This window comes from Pseudopodoces humilis, chromosome 10, assembly GCF_049639895.1.
Source record: "Pseudopodoces humilis isolate 2021_Gansu_Grassland_sample_001 chromosome 10, ASM4963989v1, whole genome shotgun sequence".
NCBI lineage: Eukaryota > Metazoa > Chordata > Aves > Passeriformes > Paridae > Pseudopodoces > Pseudopodoces humilis.
In genome coordinates this window covers 12,906,122-12,929,705 of record NC_142209.1, presented here as the reverse complement: position 1 = coordinate 12,929,705, position 23,584 = coordinate 12,906,122, and the positions used below count along the sequence as shown (strand labels likewise).

Sequence of the window (23,584 nt, the reverse complement as noted above, 5' to 3'; positions counted from 1 at the left end):
GTGAAGAAGTGTACTTGATATTTTTTTCATTCACAGTTACATTCTTTATTCAGTAGGATTCATGACAGGAGGAGAACCAGAAGTACAACTTTCCACATTTCCTGAAAGACAATACATTAAAATAAGAAAAGTTGACATACTTTATTTTCACTTTGAAGTTCAGAATAGCTTTGTATTTCCTCTTAAAATATTTAGTAGGCCTAAGTACTTTCATCAGCCTATAGTGCTAGGGAATCTATTCAGAAAAAAAACTTATGTCTAAAGTGTCATCTTGGTATATTTTTGCTAATTTGGTTTCATGCATGAAATATTGATAAGAAAAAAGCTGGCTTAGTGTTCTAACTCAAGAGCATTTCACTCATTTTTTTAAGCCTTCATAAAACACAGAATGAAGATCAGAGAGAACATTTTATGTCTGCAGTGAAGTGCTCTCTGCAAGTAATAGCTGCCAACTGAGCATCTGTTCAAAAGTGCTTATTTGGGTCTCTTACTGCAACATTAAAACTGTTATTCTGGAGACAATGAACAGCAAATTTTTGTCTTGTTTTAGAAATGGGGTGAAACTGGGCATTTTGTTTAAGTGACTCTATGTCAGGAAAAGCAAGTTGTGAGAAACATCTGGTGTTGATAGTTCATTGCTAAAAGATGTATGGTGGGAACCTAGCTTTTGTCCCTTAATCTTCTTCTGGATGTACCATCTGGACAACATCCAAAAATAGGAGAAGTTGAGCTTCATGAATTAAAGGACATGAATTAAAAGACAGTCATCAGCTTCTAGTTATCCATGGTGTAGACATGTAATAGTAGACACTATTACAGTGCTCCATGGTTCCAGTGTGTTCCTACCAGAATCTGCTCCACACAAACGTGTGGAGACCTTACTGTGCCAACTCCTGTTGAAAGTGCCCCTGCCCTCAGTAAAAGCCTGTTTACAGATTTTTTGGAAAACATTACTCATTTATTAAGAAGGTTATTCACATTTCATTTCTATACATATCCCAGATTTTATTTATCCAATTTATCCCTCTCTTCCTCACTGAATTGTGGAGAGATAAGGATTGATTAAAAAAGCCATGCCTGTTTTCTTGAGTGACTCCTGGATATACATGTGCATGAAGTCAATGCCAAACATTTCCTGTTGCTCCTCCTCATCTGTGTTCTCACACGGAGGGAGTGTTACCTCTAGCTCCAGTGGGTTGTCTCTGAAGTTGACAAATCTAGGAATTCACCAGAAAAGGTTACTCCTGCAGTAAGTTTTGTCCAGAGAAAATAATTCTTTTGAAACTGAATTAAGATTGAGAAACCTAGTTTCAAACACTATTGTAAGCAAAAGCAAATTAAGTTCTTGTTATACTAAACTCACCTCTCTATCAGCAGTATTAAGTAAACTAAGCTAAGAAGATACTTTACAATAGTAGCTGGTTGTGGTGGGAAAAAACATTGTGGTCCTCATCATTTTGTCTTCAGTTTCTGACCCCACTGTCAAATGTGTTGAACTTTCACAAATAGGTGAGTGGATGAGAACAGTTCAAGTGGCTCCTCCCAGCTTTGCAAGGCAGGAGCCAGTCCTGTCACTATTCCTGGGCCATCCTTGGGCCTGTGCTTGTATCTAGTTAAGGAGGTGCTTCCAAAAGAGCTGAGAACAGGAATTGTCTTTTTGTGTTAGGCATGGTTTATGCAGACTAGCATTCTTTCTCTAAAATGGCCAGCATCCAGTAAGCCAAATGAAAATGCTAATAGTAAAGTTTCTGTCACAGTATACTAAGGAGTAGTTCAAGTTCTACCAATTAAGAATTTACATTTTTTATTTTTCATATCAAGTACATGAGAGTTTTATCCATGTCCTTAAACCTAATAATTTTTGTTTAATTCTGAATGATTGATTTCTCAATAGCAAATTTCTACTTGTCATTTTTATGCCTGCCACATTTTTCTGCAAGTTCTTGCCTTTAGAGAATGTTTAAAAAGGGCAAATATAGGGGAGGGTATGATATGAGAAAATGTATTATAATCTACTTTTTTATGTGAGACTGTAGCTATCATAATTTACTTCTTTAGCTAAGTTTCACTACACAAAGCTTGCTTGACCAGATCCTTAATTGTTGTGAATCTGTGTAGTTATGCTGATTTATTGTGTCCATCTGTACAACTGAGGTAACGCCTTTTCCTCTTCCTTGTTATCACTCTGTGACACACAACTCAAGGGAGGCTTTAAAAATATTTTCTAGTATTTTCATTTATATTTCTGGTGCTTTTTCTTACCTCAGATTTGTCAAGTCTTTCATACAAGCTGGAATATTCTTAAGTTTGTTGTTGCTAAGAACAAGAGTACTAAGATTTTTCATATTACCAATGGTTTCTGGCAAATAGTTTATTTCATTCCTTTGGAGCCATAAAGTGTGGAGGTTTTCCATTCTGAAAAACAGGTATTTGTGCAATAAATCAAGATTTAGCAAATTAATCTTACCAGACATTACTATAAAATAACTTTTCAGCCACATAAAACACATATAATACAACAAGTCTCAAAGGAAACCCCATATCCAACATAATCACCTACTCTCTGTTGAAAAATGTCATTGACAACAAATACTTAACCTCACAGTTGATACAGAATTTATTGTTAGTTGAAAGGATTATTCAATCTTACCCAAAACATCACATTAGGGCTGATAAAATCTTGACTTCAGAGTGAGGTTAATATAACATTAACAATTACCTTTTGAAGTAGTATTTATTAATTAGAATTTCAATGTAATGGAATTGCACTAAGATGAGCTTTGAGCTATATTTACCTGTCAATTGCATCAGGAAGCTGCTGGAGTTTGTTTCCCCCCATATCTAACCATTCTAGATTGGGCATGTTGAGGAGAGCTGAAGGGATGGCAGTAAACTGATTCATGCATAAATCTATGTGTGACAACTTCTTTAAGTCGCTGAGCTGAAAAGAAGGGGAGATGTAATGCAACTTTGTGTAGCTGTTGCAGCAGTACTGCAGTAATCTAATAATGCTGAGACACATTACAACACATTTTGGAGCCAGTAAACAGAATGGTTTTGAGTTCCCATAGCTGATAGTACCTAACAATAACAATTTTGCCTGGAAGGTAGGTAGGTTGGGAACTGGCAAGGCAGCAGAACTTTACCTCCCAGCCAGCAGCTAGTGCCCTAACTTCTGTCTACAATGCAGATATGCACCAAGTCTTAAGAAAAAGAATTTTAAAGACAGCACTGTCCTTAGTATTTCATACTGCATGCAATATGCCATTTTTCATTTGTAAAACATTTAGATTTTTATGTATCAAATTGCACGGACTGTGTTTTGCAGTGAATTGTAATACCTTCCATGCTGCAATGTCTAATTTGGGGCAAGACATTTTGAAAATGCAACATAGTATCACAGCACCTAAGTCCTTTGGTGAATCATGCCTTCAGGTGCTTTTGCAATGTTCAAGTGATACAAAGACATTTTATAGCAGATCTGGTGCAACCATCTAAAGACTGAATGCCACTCAAGTGTACATAACTAAAGCTTCCCAGTGCTCACAATGCTGCAGTCTCTATAAGACAGAACTCTGGATTTTCTACATTACACCCTGCAACCTGTATCCACATAGATTTTGTAAATTGTGGATTTTGGTTAATAGTGTGTATTTCCATTTGAAGATTCTATGTTGGCTATTGCTGTTTGGACTCACTCAATTTTGCAAGGTACTGATTGCTGTCAACTATTGCCATGACTGATTTTTTAAAATCAATTAAAACAAGTAAATACTGTTGCATACTTGTCATCTCTGTCTAAGAAACATAGTTACATATGTAGGTCTCTCACATTTCAGTCTATTCCAATTAAAGTTCAATAGTAGGTGAGTAATTATTTTCATTCTTTCATAATTGATTTTGACATTTGAGAACAACAATTTTTCACCTCTGCACAGGCAGTTGTATAAATCACACCACCCCTTTTCAGATCTAGCTGTTCTGGTAAAGATGCTTACAGCTGTGTCCTGGCATACGGTATGAATTTGTACTCTCAACTGCAAAAGGGAACTTCTCTGTGCTAAGGCATCAGATTCTTAGTGGGGTAAATCAGTGACGTTAACCAGTCTAAACAAATTGATATGGAGTGTTTCGCTGCACTCTGTGCACTGCCAAATCATTTAACTGGCTGAAACAAAGACTGGCTCCATCAGTTACTCAGGTATGTGCTTCTCATATGGCTTCAGTTTGACAAGTCATAGAAAGGTTGTTCACATCAGTGTTTCTGTGGATTACTGTGAAATCACAGCATCACAGCAAATCTGAAAACAGAAATGCAATGAGTAATAATAACTGGCTTTGGATAAATTCAAAATATGCATTAAACAAAACTAAACACTGTCAAAACCTGAGGAGGAAGATCACAGATGCTTCTGTTGACAGCCAGTTCCAATCTTTCCAGACTGATGCAGTTACTTATTTCCTTAGGAACAGATTTTATTCTGTTGTAACTGAGAAGCAGCTCTTGGAGACTGGTCAGCTGGCCTGCAGAGAGCACAAATGAGAAATGTTCATGTTTATTCTATTTGAGGCACAATTTTATTTGTTTTGGCTTATCCTTTTACTGTTATATAAATGCTCTGTTCTCTCACAAAACAAAAATAAATCACTGAACTGCAACTAATAGCACTTCAGGACTCTTTAGTACAGGACTACACTCTAGTTGAGTGCTTCAAGGAAAAACCCAAAACCAAAAAATTATGACTAGGCTACTCATGCTGTGGACTCAGAGCATGAAGTCTGGTTTTCAGTATCACTTTTCTAGCTGCATTTTGATGTCTAGTCCCTGCTGTGCAAACAGGTCCTTTTTTTGGTCATGGGGAGCTTTCATAGAGATATGTCTCTTCCATCCAGCCCCATTCTTAGTTTGTAGGGAATCTACAGTTTGGAGATTGCTATCTCACTGTCAGATTTAAATCATCTGTTTTCTTACTATCAATGGGATTGTTAGACAGGCAAAGGGCACAAAAATGGTATATTTGTGAGAGACCAATTTTCTTAGAAAAGCAGCTTAAAAGAAAGCACGGCTCACCAATTTCTTTAGGTACACTTTCAATTGAGTTCCGGGATAGATCCAGAACAACAAGGCTGTGAAATCTTCCAATAAATTGAGGAATTTTCTGCAAACTAGTTCTGTGAAGCTGCCATTCCTGGAGATGGATTAGTTTCAATAAGCATGAAGGTAATGTCTACAATAAGAAACACAAACCAGAAAGAATTCAGTTTAGAATACAGGCTGAGACAGAAGTTTTATTTGAAACACTAACAGTCTGTCCTTTTTTTAAGCTAACATGTAGGTTACAAAATGAATCCTGATAACTGTTTTCTAAAATATGCTAGAAATAGCAACCATAACTGATAAGATTTTAATATCATACATATTAGGAAAAGGTTTACATTTACATACATACATCAATATATTAGGTAAAAGTTCTTCCACCAGAGGGTGGTTGGGCACTGGAAAAGGCTCCCCAGGGGCAGTGGTCACAGAACCAGCCTGACAGAGTTCAAGAAGTGTTTGGACAACACTCTCAGGCACATGGTGTGACTCTTGAAGATGGTGCTGTGCAAAGCAAAGAGTTCAACTTAATGAATTCAGCATATTCCGTGATCCTGAAGTGAACACCAGTGTGGGTTGTCATTCCGATCACAGATTTAAACTGGCCACTTATGGCTCCTAGGATTTAGATAGCTGCACTACTGTCATTGACAGGCTTCAGGCTTGACTTTCCCTTTCCCTTTCCCTTTCCCTTTCCCTTTCCCTTTCCCTTTCCCTTTCCCTTTCCCTTTCCCTTTCCCTTTCCCTTTCCCTTTCCCTTTCCCTTTCCCTTTCCCTTTCCCTTCCTCTTTTAACAGATAAATAAAGAGGCATCTAAATTCTATTTCCTATTCTGTCAATAAACAGTGAGCAGCTGAGAACAGAAGAGCTGAAGGATAACAAAACTACAATGTCTATATGCAGCATTCTGAACCAGGATCACTGCCCTGCAGACCACTGGAGTATGGCTGGGCCTGGTTGTCATGTTCTCACCGGCCTCAACATGAACTAATACTCGTCACTTTCTAGGAGCTGGTCTGTGCATTTCTGCATGGCTCAGAGCACTGCTGGCCTTCCCTCTGCCAGCATTAACAGCAGATTACCCCTGTGCATGAAAAACAACAATAATAGTGTTCTGGGAATATATGTCTCATTTTCACTCTTAGGAGACAACAAACAGTAATAAATACCTTTATGCACACAAACACAGAGGGTTTTCATCTTGATGCATTTCATTAGTTCTGGTGTGTGAATGTTAAATGAGAATTTACATAATGAAAATCATACTTTACAGTGTAAATAATTTCTAATGCAGAAAAGTCTTTTAGGTTTTGTTTTTGCAGAGTAATGCTTAATATTCAGGACTAAAAAACACCCAGCTTGCTTTTACACTCACAACAGTGTGTCCCAATTCACTGTTAGCAAAGCACAGTGAGTAGTTAATAGAACAAAAATAGTACCACTGTAAGTGTAAAGTTGTAAATAGCAGTTTTCTAATGCATCAGTCATTCAACACAAGCAACATTTATTCCTATCAACACTACCTTCCATTCTTCTTCCTCTATCCTTAAAATTGCTCTTCCACCTTCATTAATAACTTTTTCTTTGAGCTTTGCTAAAGCAGCTCTCTCCTCCCAGACAAGAAGTAGCCTACAAGGGAAAGAAGATCTGCCAGTGGTGCCACAATGAATACAGTCAATAATTCCTATCCTATCTATTTTCTGGAAAAATTTCCTTATTGCCAAATAACATTAATTATATCTGGATGTTAATATACTATCATATAATATACTATTATATGATACTATTATAGTATATAATATAATATAGTTATAGCTATAGTAGTTACACTATAGCTATATACTAGATATTATATACTATACTTCTAGGGAGAGAAGCCCTTAATGTTTGGCTGAGGTAATTTATAGGAATTCTATTTTACAGTTCTTCAAATTTACATTCAGAAGGAGGATATAATTTACATTCAACATGTTACAGCAGGGCCACAGAATACAGTATCATGTGGAATTATGTTCCAAATCACATTTTGAAGCAGTCTCCTAAAATGAAAGTGTTCCATTCCACCACATATAAGTTCAAGAAAATAGGTCAATCAGCTTCTTTTAGCTTGATTTCCAAAGGGGACCTAAACAAGAATTATTACAGTCTTCAGAAATGTAACATATGGTTTAGCTTTTCAAATACTTAAAGAGCTACAATTTACCTACCTTCCTGCAGACCTCTGCCTGAATTCCTTTTCTTTCTGTAATTCTTCATTTATCTTGTGTATTCTCACTTCCCAGAGTGTCTTCACAGCACTGAATGTTCCCAGGCAAACTGCAGTTTCAGCCATGGTCCTTTACATGTTCAGATTTGCCTGCAGGAATCTGACTGAATTTTAGGCTCAATGCACCACTTCATGTACAGGTTACCAGATGGGGACAGTGATGTGGAAACTAAAATACTTCAGTACTCACTTCATTATGTTATTAAATTAGTTAATGTAAAGAACTGACAGGATTTTATCAACTGCTTTCTCTTTATAAAAAGAGATAATTGCACCTAGTTAAATTTTATTAAAATAAGAAATGGTACTTTTGCAGTCTCTGCATTCTTATTCATTGACCAACTGCTTCTCTCAGCTCCTTCCAAAGGCAGGCTAAGTATTGACCATAACTATTAAATGCAGACTTGAGCATTCATTCCCATCCCAGGAAGAAATGAAGCTGTTACCTGCAATCTAAGGCAGTTCAATTCGGATAGCTGCATTCTGGCACCTACCTGATATAAATACTTGTCACTAAGGGAGTTTTGCACTTTACAAACACTGAAGTATTCCTGGAAATTAATTAGTATACTTTAGGTGCATTCATTTTCTTCATAGCTTAACTCATTACAATGTATTTTATAGTTAGTAATGCATTACCTTTGGGAAAATGCATTTAAATCCTTCTGATTTCTCTTTGAATGTTTGTGTATCCCTATTTAGTGTCAGAATTCACATCTAAAATTAATTTCAGTCTAAAAATTTGAAATTATCTATTCTTTAATGAGATGATGAATACATATTGTCCTGAAGAGCAGCAAAATAGGATACTCACTCATCTTAATCAGTGCATCCCTCTAATATTCTTATTGCCATTACTGGAGCTAAAATACTGATATTCAGAGAAGCTTGCAGGGCTAAACTTCATGCCAGCAGCAGTGTACTCTGAACACTGATGATCTGAATGCTCCCTTTCTAACTTTTCACTGATACTTGTAGTGGCAAGTAAGAAAAACAGCCTATGTCTGTTTCAAACTAAAAAAATTAGTTTCTTCCAAACAAGAGGATAGGTAACAATAGAAGAGGAATTTTATGTCTTTTCATACATATATTTCCCTACAGTAATTGCTGCAGGTCTGTCTTTTAGAACCAATTTTTTTTTTCATATTTTTTCTATTATAATTTAGTGTGGCTTGGATAAGCCACAATTGCTTAGTGACCATTTTTGTGTTCAAACTATCAATCATTCTATTTTATGTTTACTATGTCTTTTGATAACATACTAATTTGTAAAGTCTGTTTATACTGAAATCAAGTTAAAAGTGTAGGCAAATAAAATACAAAATGTCAGGATTGCCTCCTGTTGTAAAGACAGTACAAAATCGAATTATAAAGCTTGAATAAAAAAGAATCTGGTCTAATATATTAATATTTATGATTCTTATGTGTTGTCTGTTTGTTAAGGAAAAATGGTAGGATTCGACAAGTGACACAAATGGCAACCCCAGTGTGGCACAGTGCAGTCTGGCCTTTGGATTCCTAGAGAGAGATTGGATTTTTTTCCTGTAAAGAGAGGACTGTATACTTTTCCCCTCCCCCACATAAATGTGATCACATTTACTAGTTTGAAGGATTAGCTTCTCTTTCAGTGGTCATCAGAGTACCTACCCTTCCCAATCCCCATCCCCAATATGCAACAGTAATGCTAGGTATGCATGAGGTTTTTTGCTCCTGTCAGTGGTTACAGTTCAAATTGTCTGATATTTTCAAGATTAAATTTCTATTGAGACCAAGTGATTAACTAATCTATCATTTCTTGTTGTTTAGAGACATTTTTTGAACTACAAGCTGTTTTAGGTAGAAAACTAGAAATCTTTTTTATATAAATTGTGCATAAAAGAGACATTTGTTAATAGTTGTACTACCAAACCCAGTGTCATACTATATAGTCAAACTAATTTTTATTTCTAGTAAAGCTTACTCTGGGCAACTCTCTTCTGCATATTATTCAACAAGTACTGCCTTAGAACCATGAAATATCAAAGGATCTAAGTATATGACTACTTTCAGGATGATTTCATTACAGTTATATAATCCATCAAAAAGGTCTTCTTCTTAGATCTTATTATTTGTCAAGAAAATAACAACCAAAATAATCTTGCCATCACAGCCAACAATTCAGAAGTGAATTCCCAAGCATGGCTCTAAAACAACTACAAATTCACTCTCAAGTAATCATATCTCCCAACAACTGCACCTCCAAGCATCAGAAAGAGTTTAACAACAACTTACCTCAATTATTTGGTGTTTTCAAGGATTTTCTGTGACTCATTGCTTTCTGGACAAGAGCAGAGAGAAATTTTGAATCTTGTCTGCATTACCAAAGCCATTTAAAACTCTCACTCAGACTCCAATGCAATGTCAGTCTAGTTCTAATTTTAACCTATGCTGAGAATAGAAGGCATCACATGAGGCACTTTTGCAACCCCCCCAAGTATTTACCACTGTTAAATCTTCCCAATTTGCTGAGTGTGAATGGACCCTAAACTGGACTCCCATTAACAGAAATTGTGAACAAGAAGAACAAAGGAATGCTTGTTATGCTACACAATAAATTTGTTTTACATTAAAAATGACAATTAGAAACAAAAAGGTCAGTATTGAATTAAAAATAATTGCTTTCTTTAGTAATGTTTCTCTGCAAAGTAACTGAGCTTCAAAGTGCTATTAAACAGCAACTTTGACCAAACAGACTAGAAGAGGTATTACATCAGTAGGTATTTTACTCATTACTTTTGCCCATGCTGAATAATTCTCTTGCTGAAGAATTTTACTGCAAATTATCAAAGTCCAGACAGAAAAGCAATCTTTACCAAGATGTGCAGAGGGGTTATTACTCACCCCTTTTCATGGTTCCAATCATGAAACATATTTAACATTCTATTTCTTCAAATAGCCCTTTGGGAGGATAAAAAGAGAACAAGTCTGTCGGAATCTTTTTCTTCAATCAAATGGGAAGAGAGAAACAATTATCACAAGTCACTATTTGAGGCAGAAGCCATAAAATTGGATAGTTCTAACCAATTGCACTGGAGTATAAAATGTGAAGATGAAATTTTAAACGTATCATTAATTTGGTTATAACTCTACCACACAGAACTTTATAACAAAAAAACCCCAACCCTCTCCAGTCCACAAACAACTAAATACATGAGTACCAATACCTACTTTAAAAGACACTAAGTACTTTAGCTTTCTATCTTTTCCTTTTGTCTTAATCTTCTCCTATTCTGTCTTAAGTATTTCAAAGTAATTTTATTACTTTCTTTCATATATTTCTATTTCCTCAGTGGTCATTAAATCAAAAAACATCCTTAGCCTTTAGACTGAGCCCTTACCAACAATATACTTGTAGGAAAGTAGACATTAGGCTGTGCTCTTTTGGTAGCCTTGAGTACAGTATGTTCTTTAAGGCATGAAGAAAGAGTTTCAGTCACCTGTACAGGATTGCCTGTATAAAATTCACAAATAAAAACAATACTTTGTGTCTTTATATTTTTTATTAGGAATAAATAAATCTGATAAAAATGAAATAGGTGATAAGCATGATATATTAGTCAAACTTTGCAAGAAATGACCTTTGTATAAAAGACCCTTATACCACAATAGAAATATTAATAGCACCTTACATGGATGCACCACACTCCCCTTCGTACGTTACCAGCTTTCCTCTTACTCAGTTTCAGCATTATGGATAGCAGGGATTCTACCTCTGGTAGCCTGTCTCACATCTTCATGGCTAAATGCAATAGACAACTTTGGTCTACAATTTTGAAGAATGCTCCTGCTTTTGATATATCTAAAAAAAGGAGAAAATGTCCATTTTGTGCGTTACAAATTCATTTTTTAAGGCTATGTAAATGTCTTTTCTCATGTCTGTGTGAAACTTATGTGTTTAGAAGGTATTTATATACAACGGTTTTCTTCATATCTCCCATTAAATCAGCAGTGCAATTCTCATGATCTGTTTAGTTTACCTTAAAGCCACATAAGTTTTCTGTTCTAAAGACATTAACTTGAACTGATTCATTATGTGCCTTGTATCTGAGTTTAAGAAGTCTTTATCTCACAGTATTTTAAAATATTCATTCTTCGTTGAATCTGATTAATCTATCAGATTCTAGTATCTGAATATCAACAACAGAATGCAAGCTTTTAGATCATGATCAGCTTACTGTCAGGCTTACCCAATGGCAGAATAATAAAACAAGACCCTTCTTTTTTATTTTTTCTCTTTCTTTCTCATTTGGTTTTAACAGGCAGATGCTTTCTATAAGAATCAAAAACAACTGGAAAGCATTAAGGGCTGAAACTACTTCCAGCCTTTAAAAATACAGGATATTCTAGAGAGTATTAAGGCCTTGATAGTTATCAATCAATGTTGTCAGTAAGCATTTGAATAAATATGGCCTCTTTGTTTATAATTTGATAAAGAGTACCTGTGCAAGTAATTGCCAGAAAAAGTGGACTAGCAAAAGACTTAAGAGGTTTACTCAGTTAAACAACAAAAAGCTCTCTGGACATCTTACAGCAGAAGCATTAAAGGCATTTTATTTGTATATGATTTTTGCACAATCCCTTTAAGGAATTCAGATATTCTTTGTTAAAATAAATTTACGTGTCCAAAATGGAAGAACTGTGAGTATTCCCCTCCAAAATTTTCCTTCAGACTATAAATACTGCAGGTGTAGAGCAGTGGCACTCAGTCATACCAGCCTGACAATCATTCTTATTGTAAAAGGCAAAATAAAGACATTCCACCACCATATTCAGAAGCTGTGACCTATTCAGTTTGACAGTCTGCTGTAGAGGAAATTACAGCAATACTAAATGAAAGAAGTAACAACTAATTGAGACTGATCTCAGCTGTTGAGAACTTCCAACCACATAACATTATTATATAATGCACGTAGCAAAGGGCACATGTTAGCAGAGACAGCTTTTATAACTATTCAGTCTAATCCACAGAGCTTAAAGGCATATTCTAGCCATGGTTTCCTTTATTTAAGGTCCAGCAGCATCGAAGCAGGGTTCTCCAAGTAAGATTTCCACAAGTTAGAAAACCGGGCCATTGTAGCTCCATCAATGATGCGATGATCAGCTGACCAACTCACATTCATTATTTGTGCTTTAAATACTTCACCTTTGCCATTAAACCGAGGAAGAACCTAAAAACCAGAGGAAGGACAAAACCAGAATTATTAAATACTTTCATTAGAAAATCTGCATTTTTTTTTTTCTTGCGAATTTGTTGATCTGAATTAAAGCATTTTGCTGAATTAGACAGACAGCAGTAGCACCATGCTAAAAACCAAGACCTTTCCATTACTGTTTGTGCTGTGGATTAGAATATATTGCAAGCCTGCATAATAAACAGTCATATCCTGCTTCCACCATCATGGAAATACTGAAGTAGTAAAAGCCTTTCCTGACTCAAAAGTTTCTTCCTGAATAGTTTATTGCACTTTTAGTTCTCAAAGTGGCAGTTTCCTTAAAGCATCTCTGAAAAGAAATGCTCAGAGGAAGAACATAGAATTTCAGTTAATACTAATTTCATTTTCAGCATTGAGCTCAAATATCTATATTAAAGAATTAAAGCCTGAGATTCAGAAAATATAAAACTGCCTACACATTCAAAATTCTATATAGATTCAGCTACCTGGCTCATGAAATTAAACTTCATTTTCAGAATACTTCTCAAGTTTCCTCCCTGCTGATAGTAAAATTGCTATTGCCACGTTGCAAAACTTGTAAAACTGTATTTACATTGTTTCTTATTAACCAGAAGGCTAAACATGGATGTGAGTGAAATAGAACAGGATTCTGGAAAATAAATATGAACTTATGGTGTAAGAGACGTCTAATTAAAGATTTGGTGTGTGCACAGTCATCTAAAAACATCACAGCCTTTTCAGTCACGAGCTATGCATCTTCTCTGCAACAAAGGCAGACTCCATGTTCAATTTGCATTACAGATGACCTTAGCTAACACTCTCATCACTTGAGGTAAAGTTAATATACCTGTATCTTTCCAAGTGCTCCAATAGCTACTTCAGGAGGTAGTATAACTGGTTTGGCATAAGTGCCACCAATCTAGAAAAGAAAAAAGTGGGGATATTATTCAACAGCTTATTTTAAACAGATTGCCTCTTAAATTAATTGCTACAGATTTTGTTCTTCACATATTAAACTTCAGTAAAGTTTGCATTTCAGAAGCAGATTTCAGAAGCAGCTCCCATTTTCCCTGTACTTACTGTGCCAATATTTGAAAGGGTGAATGTTCCCCCAGTGAGGTCACTTGTTCCCAGCTGGCCTGCAGAGCCCAAGGACTGGAGGCGATTTAATTCCACAGCAATGTCAAACACACTGCAGACTTGAACATTTTTCACGTTAGGGACAATTAAACCTTGCTCTGTGTCCATTGCAACTCCAATGTTGTGTGAAGCCTGCAACAAGTGTCATTAACCAGACATTAATATAAGCTGTCAACATAAAATGTATTTTACATAAAAAGCCACTTCAATCACATTTTCCTTATTTATCTTTTTAACCTGGAAAGTGCTGTATTTAGTTAGAAACTCCTGCATACAACTTTAAGGGGAGAAAAGGATGTCATTTTTCTTTAAATTAGCCTCACATCTGCAAACTGTAAATTGACATTGAAAATTTCACCTTCAGAGAATACAAAGTCCTGGAATCAACTTCACACTGAAAACATTGCACTTTAGGATGATCGTATGTGTAACAAAATATAAATTTCAGATTTTAAAGAGAGCACTACAACTAAAAAAAAAGAAGAAAAAAAAGAAAAAAATAAGAAATTTGGTGTGTGCATAGTCATCCAAAAACACCACAAACTTTTCAGTCGTGAGCTATACAGTTTCTCTGCAACAAAGGAAGACTCCATGTTCCATTTCTATTAGAGATGAACTTAGCTACCAACCACATCACTGAGATCACCTGCTTTTCATTTTTTGGAAGGAATATAAGGATTCTGAGAGATATTTATAAAACAGCACAAAAAAAAGTTTGTACTGGAAGGAGCAAGTACACATCAGGTAAGAAAATAGATACTTGCTTCTCAGAAGTATCAATCCAACAGCTTTTATAAAATTTATATAACCTTTATCAAGAATAAACTTTAACATATAAGGTTTGAGTATTGGAACAGTTGAACCACCGTGCCGTTACTTAAAAATTGTTGTATTAGGTTTGAAATGTACTCATTTTAAAAGCTTGGCCCATATTCAGATGAAAAATAGGAAATGAATATATTAATATGCATTTTTGAGGAAAGTCTGAATAAAAAAGTGACTCTTATCTAACAAACTACTGAAATAAGACCAACAATAAATCAAATCTAGGTCTCAGAATCTGAACACACAAATTATTTTCCTGCACAACACCATAATTCTTGGTTGTTACAATTAGCTCAGACATTCTGAAAAGCCCGTTAGACATTACTTTACACTTTCTGCTTTCAACGTTTATCCATAGTTTACAAACCTTATATGTGACATTTTGACAGTTCTCATCCAAAGAAGCATTAAGAATGGGATACTGCAGCAACCCCAGAGAGGCTGCCTGTTAAATATAACAAAAGAAAACAAAATAGATTTTTATATTTTATAAGCAGAGAGATCCATAGAAAAGAAGTAATGGTAGGAGAAAATTTAGATTAATAACAATATGTAATGAGTGTTTAGGAAGCACTCTTTTACTGGAGTGCAATAGCATTACCCAAAGTTTCAGACTAAGCTGTATATTCACTGTGCATGAGTGCAACTGCCTGCTCTTCTGAACAATCAAAGGGACAACAGTGAGTGACCTAAGGAATTCATTAGCAATACAAAGATTATAATATTAACATCAACAGCAATAATGATGCATTTCATAATGGTTCATTTTAAAGGAGTTCAAAAAATACTGACAATTTCAAAAACTTGTTTTGTGCGATTCAAATACCTGGTGATGCTTACCTCCATATTGAATGATGCTAAAGGCACCTTTCCCATTACTATTACAGAAAATTTCAATGATATTACATAACTCTAGCCGCAATTCCAACTGTAAATTGATAAGTGGCTCAATAAACCAAAAAATAGTTGAAAGCTTTCCTATGATCTGCCATAACTCAGATGACAGGTGCTCCAAGCTTACAATAATCACTGAACACATTTTGGCAAAACCTGTGTAAGTACTCCATATAGAGCTCTGCTGCATGCCTTACCTTTATGAAGAAAGGCATAAAGGAAAGCTTAACTCCACGGATTTCAGCTAGAGGTTTCAACTCTTCTCGTAGCTGAACAAGTTGAGTCAAATCAATCTCATCAGAATAACCAAAGTGGGGAATCTTCAGGGCTGCACTCATAGTCTTTACCATGGCCTTCTGAAAACCTGGAAAACATTCACTGTCTTCTTAAACCAACAAAATGAGCTTCTGTGAAGCTGTGGTGAAATTTCATCTGTTTCCATTAACCAAATTACACAAATTTAAAAAATTAAACCAAAGCCAAACCATAACCAAAGAAGAACAGGGTAAAGAACACTTATTGAGTTATTCAGCTCATAGAACTCAATTTTGATGTCTGTAATACTTCAGATTATATTACTGCATCTCTCTCCTATATATGTATGTATTTGAGATCAAAATATGATAATCTGCATTATGCTTCCCAGCCTTTCCAGAAAAACAGAGCTTGAAAGGCAAACAAAAAACTTTCATCTTCCCCTTTTAATGTGATTTTTTGTTACCTTAGTGTCTTTTATGGCACTGTTCTCCAGAACAAGTGTGAATGCTACTCACATAATAGTGCAGTATTCTATTATTAGGCATGATAAACCCTTTAATTCACTGCACTTTGCCACTAATTGCATAACGATTCCTACTATGACAAATCCATGTTTAGATTTCCTACCTGTTTCAACATACACCTGAAAAATGAGCAAGTGCAATTTGCAGCCCAACTCCATCCAACCAAAACATGAACAAATATTTCATAAAATAATTTCAGCAGAGATGTTTCTTACAGATAATGTTTTCCTAAATACTCACTTGCATAAGAATAACATGAAACACACTCCCATCAAAAGGAATCAGCTGTTCACAGAGCAACAGTTACTGGTAGTCTACTGTGACCATGGTCTCAAGACTTTATATTTCATGATTTACCTGTTACAGGTTCAGTTTTATCTTTTCCTGAAAATGCAATGGGTCTGGAAACAGGTACAGGGATTTTACGTGTTTTGTCCTTTGGAGCAGCTGGCACAGCCTCTGCTTTCCGCACAGGTGGGACAATTTCAGCCTTTGGTGATGGAGGCAAAATAGCTCCTGTTTGTTTGGCCAAGTAATTGAGTATATCTTCTTTAAGAATTCTGTTATCCTTCCCTGTTCCAACAACTTCACTCAATTTGATCTGAAAAGTACATAACAAGCTGTGACACTTCGGTTTTACTGTAACATAAAAGTATCTTATATTGAGAGCTATGGTTAAAAATTATTCCTATTTCTGACCCAATGTATTTGCAGTTTTCTTTTCCTTTCTATAATTTATTAGGTATTCAGCACAGTTCAAATCATCCAAAAGTCCCACTAGGTATTTGACTGCATATTTCAAGGAGGAACTATGAATACTATTAACCTCCTAATTACCTCACAGGATCAATAGTGAAATATTAATTTAAGAAAAGCTATTTTTCACTTAATTCTCTCCTAAAAATGCACCATGACCTTTCAAAACCAATGGAATATTCATATAAAGGAAAAGAGGCATTAGAAAGGCATGTAAAACATCACCTAGTATATCATCTACTCTAATACAAATCCAAACAGCAAAACAAGGTGTGTTTTTTTATTTTTATTTTTCTCTCCTACTTTCTCTATTGAGATTCTCAGAAATCTCCTCTGACAGTTTCTTATTTTTATAAGAATTTTATAAAGGTTTTCTCAGTCATCAGCCTAAAGCCTCCTAGCTGTGTTTTAAGCCCAGTCATTCTTTTTCTATCCACCATAATCATCAGAAAGCACAATCCTCTTAATTTTTACAACAGTTTCACACATTTAAAATGTATTTTAAAACAAGTGTTTTTCTAGTCTGTTAAACTGTCATATAAAAGCTGGGTAAACTGGACCTTATTCAGCAAACCTACATTGTTCTCCATGGCCAGGCGACGAACTGCAGGGGTTGCTAATGTTTTGTGACCTTTTATCTCTTGGTGAGTGTGCTCTTCATGAGACATAGGAGGTGTTTCAACAACATCTTCTTCCGGGGAAACACCTGCAAACAAAAAGAAAATAGTTAACTTTACTACATTATAAGCATTTGTTAAATTCCAACCTCAACCATTCTGTGACAGCTGAAGTTTTTATGATTTACTTTGAGCTAATGTGGATGGGAACACAGCTGGCTAAAGGCTGCTGCTTAAGCTAAATATTCAAGAGGAAATGTCAGGGAGATTTTAAACACTAATGAATATCACAAATTTCTCTACTCATATTTCTTGACTTTATAAAGGGGAAAAAAAGCTCTGGAGATTTTTAGGAGGAAAAAGTAAGCTTCTCTGTCACTGATTGTTTTATGACAACAAACATAAAATATGCATGAGAAAAAAATGGCTTACAATACCTTTTGAAGCATCGATTTCAATGTCCACTAGTGGTTTTCCAACAAAAGCAATATCATCAATGCTGTAATGGAGTTTTCTGATGACTCCATCGTAACGACTGGTGATAGTAACAGAGGCTTTATCACTCTGTACCTCACAGATGCTGTCAAACTGAGACACACTGTCACCTTCCTTTATGTACCTGGGAGGAAAGACAGAAAAACCCGTTCTCTGTGTTCCTTTGGTAAGTTCAGTAGTATACATCCCACAACATGGAAGTGCATTCCAGATGAGAAGACAAATTCTACATACTGGATACGTTTGCTACATGCCTTTCTGCCTGCCACAGAACTCTTTGTTAAGTGAAAAGACAAAATTATTATGAATATCATTACACACATATTACATTTATTTTAGTAAAGCAGAGTTTTCCTCTCAGATTAGGAAGCATTTAAGAATAAGAATGAGCCCAGCTTAATCTGTTAGTTCCTAGTTTCAACTTGTCAATATACAAAGAAGAGGTATTTGTACAAAGAACAAGGCCTTTCAACACTGCCTTCTTTCACTGTACACTTTGATTTTGTTTAATCCATTCATCACTGGCTTTTTACAAACAATTTAAAAGTTCAAATATTTTACTAAAAGCAATAGAGAAAGGGTATAAGATAAAATTATGTGGATTCTCTAGACTAGTCATTTGTTTCTAAAGCTCAGTCTAAGTAAACATAACAAAAGACAGGCCTCCTGAACTCAAAAAACATTAATCACTGAAGGAAAAGCCTAAACACAGGTTCATCCCATTCCTTCCACTTTTTTTCACTCACAAATCTATCAGACTGAAAACAAGCACAATGTAAATCTCAGTATGTACAAGGTTTTAAAATGTGCAAAATGAAACCTGAAAAACTTCACTAGTAACCCAAAAAATATTCTCAGATAATTCATTGATCATACAGCTAAAGCAGCTAAACTACCTGCTGATTTCTTAGTGTATTTCCAGGAAAGCAGAGCTTACCATTCTTTTACAGTCACCTCTGTAATTCCTTCTCCAATGTCAGAAAGCTTAAACTGGACAATTTGGCCACATGAAACTTGAAACAGAGAATAAAAAAATACAGCATGTTTAATATGAAATACAAGCTACCAAACAGAAAAGTCTGAATGTATCAGAAATAGTCTACACACCAGCCATATGCAAACCTCTAACATAATACTCATAAAATAGTAAAATAAAAGAAATTATTTTATTATGAAAAAGATTACCAGCAGATGTTCTGAATAATCGCTGTTGATGACTAAACTTGAGGGCAGATTTGTCAAACACGCACACATATTTTGATTTTATAAAGCGAATGCTGCTGCACGATCTAACGCGATGAATGCAAACCTGGGGAGAAAAGTCTCAAGGGTTAATACAATGGACTGAGGATATAGTACTCATTTAATGCTCCTGATGTAACACTCATACTAAAATAGTTTCATTCTAGTCTATATAAGAGAAGTTCTTATGGAAACACAATTACACTGAATACATTCTTGAATATAAAATAACCTTTACATTAGCAAAAGCTTTGCTAGTTCTTTAACTTCTTTCACTAACACAACACACAGGGAGATCAAAGCCACAGTGACATAACCAATTAACAAATATCATGACAGGATTTGGTGAGTGATTCATTGCTACTGTTTCCCTCAGGAATTAGCTTAATCAGGACAGGCACACAAAAAGCACACATACTATCAACTACATCAGACATCTGAAGTATTCCTATCCAGGATGAATGCTAGAAGTCTTCCCTAGACTGCAGGGAAAACCAGCATATATTGTCTTCATTAGTTCTTATTCTGATCAGAAGTTGATCAGAAGTACTGATCAGAAAGGAAATTCACACCAGAGGGCCCAGAGAGTTGCCCTTTCATTTTTGTTCCTATATAGGAGGCAATTGTCTTCAAGTAAGCATCATCTCAAAACAGCTTCAATGATATTTTGTAAGAACTGGCCATGAGATGGTTTTCTTTAATGGTTACAATTTCATTTATCCAGAAATCAACTTTAAAGTGTCTACAGAATTTTCTGAAAGATTCTTTATGCTTTAAAGCTTCTTGTAATCAGTCATGATTGTGATCAAAAGCAAAGCTGGTAGTGCTTGCATTGACATAAACAGGTATTTTATTAATCTCAACACAAGTTAGTTCAGACACGTTCTTATTCATTAAAATTTATTAAATTTAATAATAAATTTAATTCTTGTGTTATGTTTTCTTAAGAGTGCTGTAAAATTTATAAAAATAACAGTTTCTTTGTAGATACTATCTCTAACTAATTTAGAGATACGAAAAAAATTCAGGTGCTACAATGTACCTCAAGTAGCTCAAAACTGTAAAATTTAGAAATTATCTTCTTAGAGGAGCCAGAAAACAGCACACCTGCATGGGAAAGTTCATTTTAACTTCTTGTTTAAAAAATCCTTTCAGTAATTACAGAGCATATGAAACTTCTTGTTTCCCTCCCCACACCCCACGGTGTTCAACTATTTGCTATCACAGTCCACTTTTTAAAAAGTACATTATTCAGGGCCACACAATTCTAAACTGACAGTGTACTAATTTTCTGTATTATTTATCCTAGTACTGCAAGTTATATTTAATATCCCCTTTCTTTAAGGAACAAACCTTTTATACAATACAATCTATCAAAATGGATACAACAAAGTTACATCATTCGAGTTACCTTTCACTGCCTGCCACTAATATGGTACCTACTGATCTAGAATGAGCATTTTCCTAATTCCTATAACAAGCAAATAGAAAATATTTTCATTTGTCCTCCAAATAACTTTCCATATTCAACAATCAGATAGCATGGCGATTTCCAGTTATGAAAATTTGTATTTTAGGAATACATTTAAAGTTCTCATTAAATTACAAAACTAATGTACATCTTCACAATCCTATTTTCTCCTACTTTAATTCTGGGTTTCTTCCCAGTTGAAGGTAACATGTTTACATTAAAATGTTACTGAAAAAAATGTTCAACTAGACCTTTTTGTCACAAACTTGCAAAAACCCTCTTTTCTCTTTACACGACCCTAAATGAAAAACATTCAGTATTTACCTGTGAAGATGATCACAAGGAGCACAAGGAGCACACTGAACTATTTCTAAATGTGAAGTTTCACAATGATTTCCATGTGTTTTTAACCTTTGGTTACCAATGCAGGTAGTGAATTAGTAATGTCACTGCCAAAAAAAGAGACTGGTGTTGTTATTGAAGAGTGACCATGCTGTTTCATATTATATCTGTAGGAATAATTCAAAACTACTGCATTTTTAAAAAGGAACTCTCTCTAGTTTTCAATTTTGCACATTCTCTACTAAAAGGTTGCTGTTCTAGTATGTTAAAGTAATAATGCAGGACACAATCTCTTCACAGAGCAGTGTTCCTTACTAGCAAGGAAAAAAATCCATTAAACAAAAAGACTGTGCTTACAAATTCAGCATTTAATCACTGTAATACTGGTGTTATGCCAAACAAGGAAATAAAAATGGCACCTAAAAGACAAAATTAGCTCTAATATCCATAGCATACCCATCTACATATTTTGATGTCTGGAAAAATCAATCAGTAAACCCCAAACATAACTGCTAGTAATGAGTTTGTTAATGTGGCTACTATTACACTAAACAGCAACTTAAAGGCAATAATGTCACATCAAGGTAACATCTTTCCTGTGCAAGTCTCTGATGTGCAGTGTGACTCTGGCAAAAAGGAACCAAGGGCCCACTCAAGTCCCTCTCTGGGACTGAGGCTGGGACTGAGCCTGGCTGACAGAGCCATGCTCTGACCCGAGCCAGGAGGGGAGCTGAGTGCACTCAGGGAGAACTGCCTTGGCCCTCTGGTTTAACTTTGGTTGTTTCCTTAAAAACAAGACAACTCCGGCTTTCTAAACTACCACTGATCCTGAAAATGTATTCTGGCCTCAGACCAAAATATTTTTAAGCAGCTTCCAGAGAACTGATTACCTCATGGATTAACACTAAATTTCCAAGTCAAATTGAGCAGCTCATGCTCACATGCAATGATTGTGCATTAAAGGATACTGCCCTGCTGAACTCTCTTGACTTCTGTTCCATGGAGTCATTTTAATAAACATTTCCTCACACTGGATGTGTTTTGCATACATATTCTGTATTTCCAAGGATATAGTTACTGATATACTATACTTAATACTAAAGCAACATCCCTGGTAACATGTTTTAATCTGATGTCATCTGTCATCTAAATACCCGCCACATGTCCCAGTATCCAGGTAACTGCAATTTCCCTACCACGTAACACAAAAGCCCCCTGGCTCAGATTCAAAATGTGCTTGCAGGAAATACACACTATAAACCAGCCAATTCTACAGTTTAGCATGCACATAGATGAGTGTTTTCATCTTACCAGACTCTCCCTCTGCATTTAAGAGTAGATGGTTAGAAATACAACTTAAAAGAAAGTGCTATTTTCAATGCTCTTAATTAGCAAAATTATTAAAAAAGTTACTAGCTGAAAATTGGATTACAAAAGTATCATTTATAAATTCCTCATCTTTATACTTTATGAGTTATTAAAAAAAAATACTAGAAACTGGAACTGATCCTTAATTTTGTTTCCTAAAGTTCAAAAGTTATTTCTTCTCTGACATCCCACAATGTAGGGGTAATAAAATAATAAAGCAATGCTCTTCACAACAGCAAGAAGACTATAATACAAGAAGACAGAAGAAAGCATGGACTAGGTCCGCATTCACGAAATTGTAAGTATTCCAGAAAGGCAACCAAGTACATTCACTTCTTATAGTAAGGTATCTCAACTGCTTTTCAAGCATCAAGGCTCCTGGAATCCAAAGAAATCCGTTTCCCTTTTGTGTACGTGTAGCCACACGGTCCCCGTGCAGACGCTGTATGCTAAGAGAGGTGATGCATGGGCGGAGAAGCGTTGATGGCACAGCAACGTACAGGCAAAGCAATAATGGGATGACTTAGAAATAGCAGAAGAGGACGTGTCACTGGCTTATTACAGAAAGGCACACGTTTCTCTCACAGGGACCACGGGCAAGGTCAGGGCAGTCCGGGGGCTGCGCGGGGCGGAGGGTGCTAGTTCTGGGGGTCCCTGTGCAGCGCGGGGCGGGCGGTCCCGGCACGGCCGGGAGCTCGGTCACCTGCGCGGAGCACGGGCAGCGCACGGCGGGCAGGGAGCTGAGGCGCCGCCCGCCCCCGGCCACTGCCGAGGCGGCAGCTCCGCGAGCTGCAGAGGCGCGGTGCTCGCTGTGTGCCCGCCGGACGGCAGGAACCGAGGACAAGGGCTCGGGGATGCCGCGCGTTATTCCTCCCACCCCGGCTGGCCGGGAGCGCCGCCGCCAGCGGGGCTCCCGCTGCCCTTACCAGGCGCCCCGCGGCTCGGCAGCTGCTCCTCAGCGCGGTCACGGCCGCCATCTTGCCCGGGCAGAGCGGCCCTGCACACACCCCCGGCTCAGCCAACCGGCGGAGGCCGCGCCGCCACAGCCAACCAGGAGCGGGCGGCGCTCGGGCCC

At 36.3% G+C, this 23,584-nt stretch overlaps 2 protein-coding genes across 7 annotated transcripts; both read right to left on the bottom strand.

Moving 5' to 3' along the window:
- Positions 1-20: 20 nt before the first annotated feature.
- Positions 21-9,771, bottom strand: LRRC39 (leucine rich repeat containing 39). 4 transcript variants are annotated; one of them, XM_005521258.3, is made up of 9 exons: positions 9,636-9,771; positions 7,306-7,454; positions 6,622-6,727; positions 5,072-5,228; positions 4,388-4,524; positions 2,796-2,941; positions 2,263-2,415; positions 1,078-1,217; positions 21-101 (listed from the first exon to the last, which is right to left on the bottom strand). In XM_005521258.3, exons 2-9 carry the CDS (start codon positions 7,428-7,430, stop codon positions 46-48), a joined length of 1,020 nt encoding a protein of 339 aa, XP_005521315.2. In that variant the 5' UTR covers positions 7,431-7,454; positions 9,636-9,771; the 3' UTR covers positions 21-45. The 4 variants fall into 4 exon arrangements, with proteins under 4 accessions (XP_005521315.2, XP_087916302.1, XP_014106388.2 ...); XM_088060176.1 differs by having other exon boundaries at positions 7,306-7,492; positions 9,636-9,767; XM_014250913.2 differs by having other exon boundaries at positions 7,306-7,468; positions 9,636-9,767.
- Positions 9,772-10,884: 1,113 nt separating this feature from the next.
- Positions 10,885-23,545, bottom strand: DBT (dihydrolipoamide branched chain transacylase E2). Of its 3 annotated transcripts, none has more exons than XM_005520945.3 (11): positions 23,436-23,545; positions 19,272-19,395; positions 19,024-19,099; positions 18,029-18,210; positions 17,553-17,680; positions 16,576-16,819; positions 15,634-15,800; positions 14,910-14,987; positions 13,658-13,849; positions 13,425-13,496; positions 10,885-12,571 (listed from the first exon to the last, which is right to left on the bottom strand). In XM_005520945.3, exons 1-11 carry the CDS (start codon positions 23,484-23,486, stop codon positions 12,404-12,406), a joined length of 1,482 nt encoding a protein of 493 aa, XP_005521002.1. In that variant the 5' UTR covers positions 23,487-23,545; the 3' UTR covers positions 10,885-12,403. The 3 variants fall into 3 exon arrangements, with proteins under 3 accessions (XP_005521002.1, XP_087916579.1, XP_014106418.1); XM_088060453.1 differs by lacking the exon at positions 23,436-23,545 and adding an exon at positions 20,371-20,432; XM_014250943.2 differs by lacking the exon at positions 14,910-14,987.
- Positions 23,546-23,584: the final 39 nt, after the last annotated feature.

What these genes read in the sequence shown, in the direction of transcription:
- LRRC39 (XM_005521258.3), bottom strand. Translation starts at nt 7,430, where the DNA reads ATGGCTGAAACTGCAGTTTGCCTGGGAACATTCAGTGCTGTGAAGACA. An exon ending in TAGAGGAAGAAGAATGGAAG is followed by an intron (nt 5,229 to 6,621) that starts GTAGTGTTGATA and finishes TTCTTATTGTAG; the next exon opens with ACATTACCTTCATGCTTATT. An exon ending in AAGTGTACCTAAAGAAATTG is followed by an intron (nt 4,525 to 5,071) that starts GTGAGCCGTGCT and finishes TGCTCTCTGCAG; the next exon opens with GCCAGCTGACCAGTCTCCAA.
- DBT (XM_005520945.3), bottom strand. Translation starts at nt 23,486, where the DNA reads ATGGCGGCCGTGACCGCGCTGAGGAGCAGCTGCCGAGCCGCGGGGCGC. An exon ending in TGAAATCGATGCTTCAAAAG is followed by an intron (nt 17,681 to 18,028) that starts GTATTGTAAGCC and finishes TTTTGTTTGCAG; the next exon opens with GTGTTTCCCCGGAAGAAGAT. An exon ending in TTATGCCTTTCTTCATAAAG is followed by an intron (nt 14,988 to 15,633) that starts GTAAGGCATGCA and finishes TATATTTAACAG; the next exon opens with GCAGCCTCTCTGGGGTTGCT.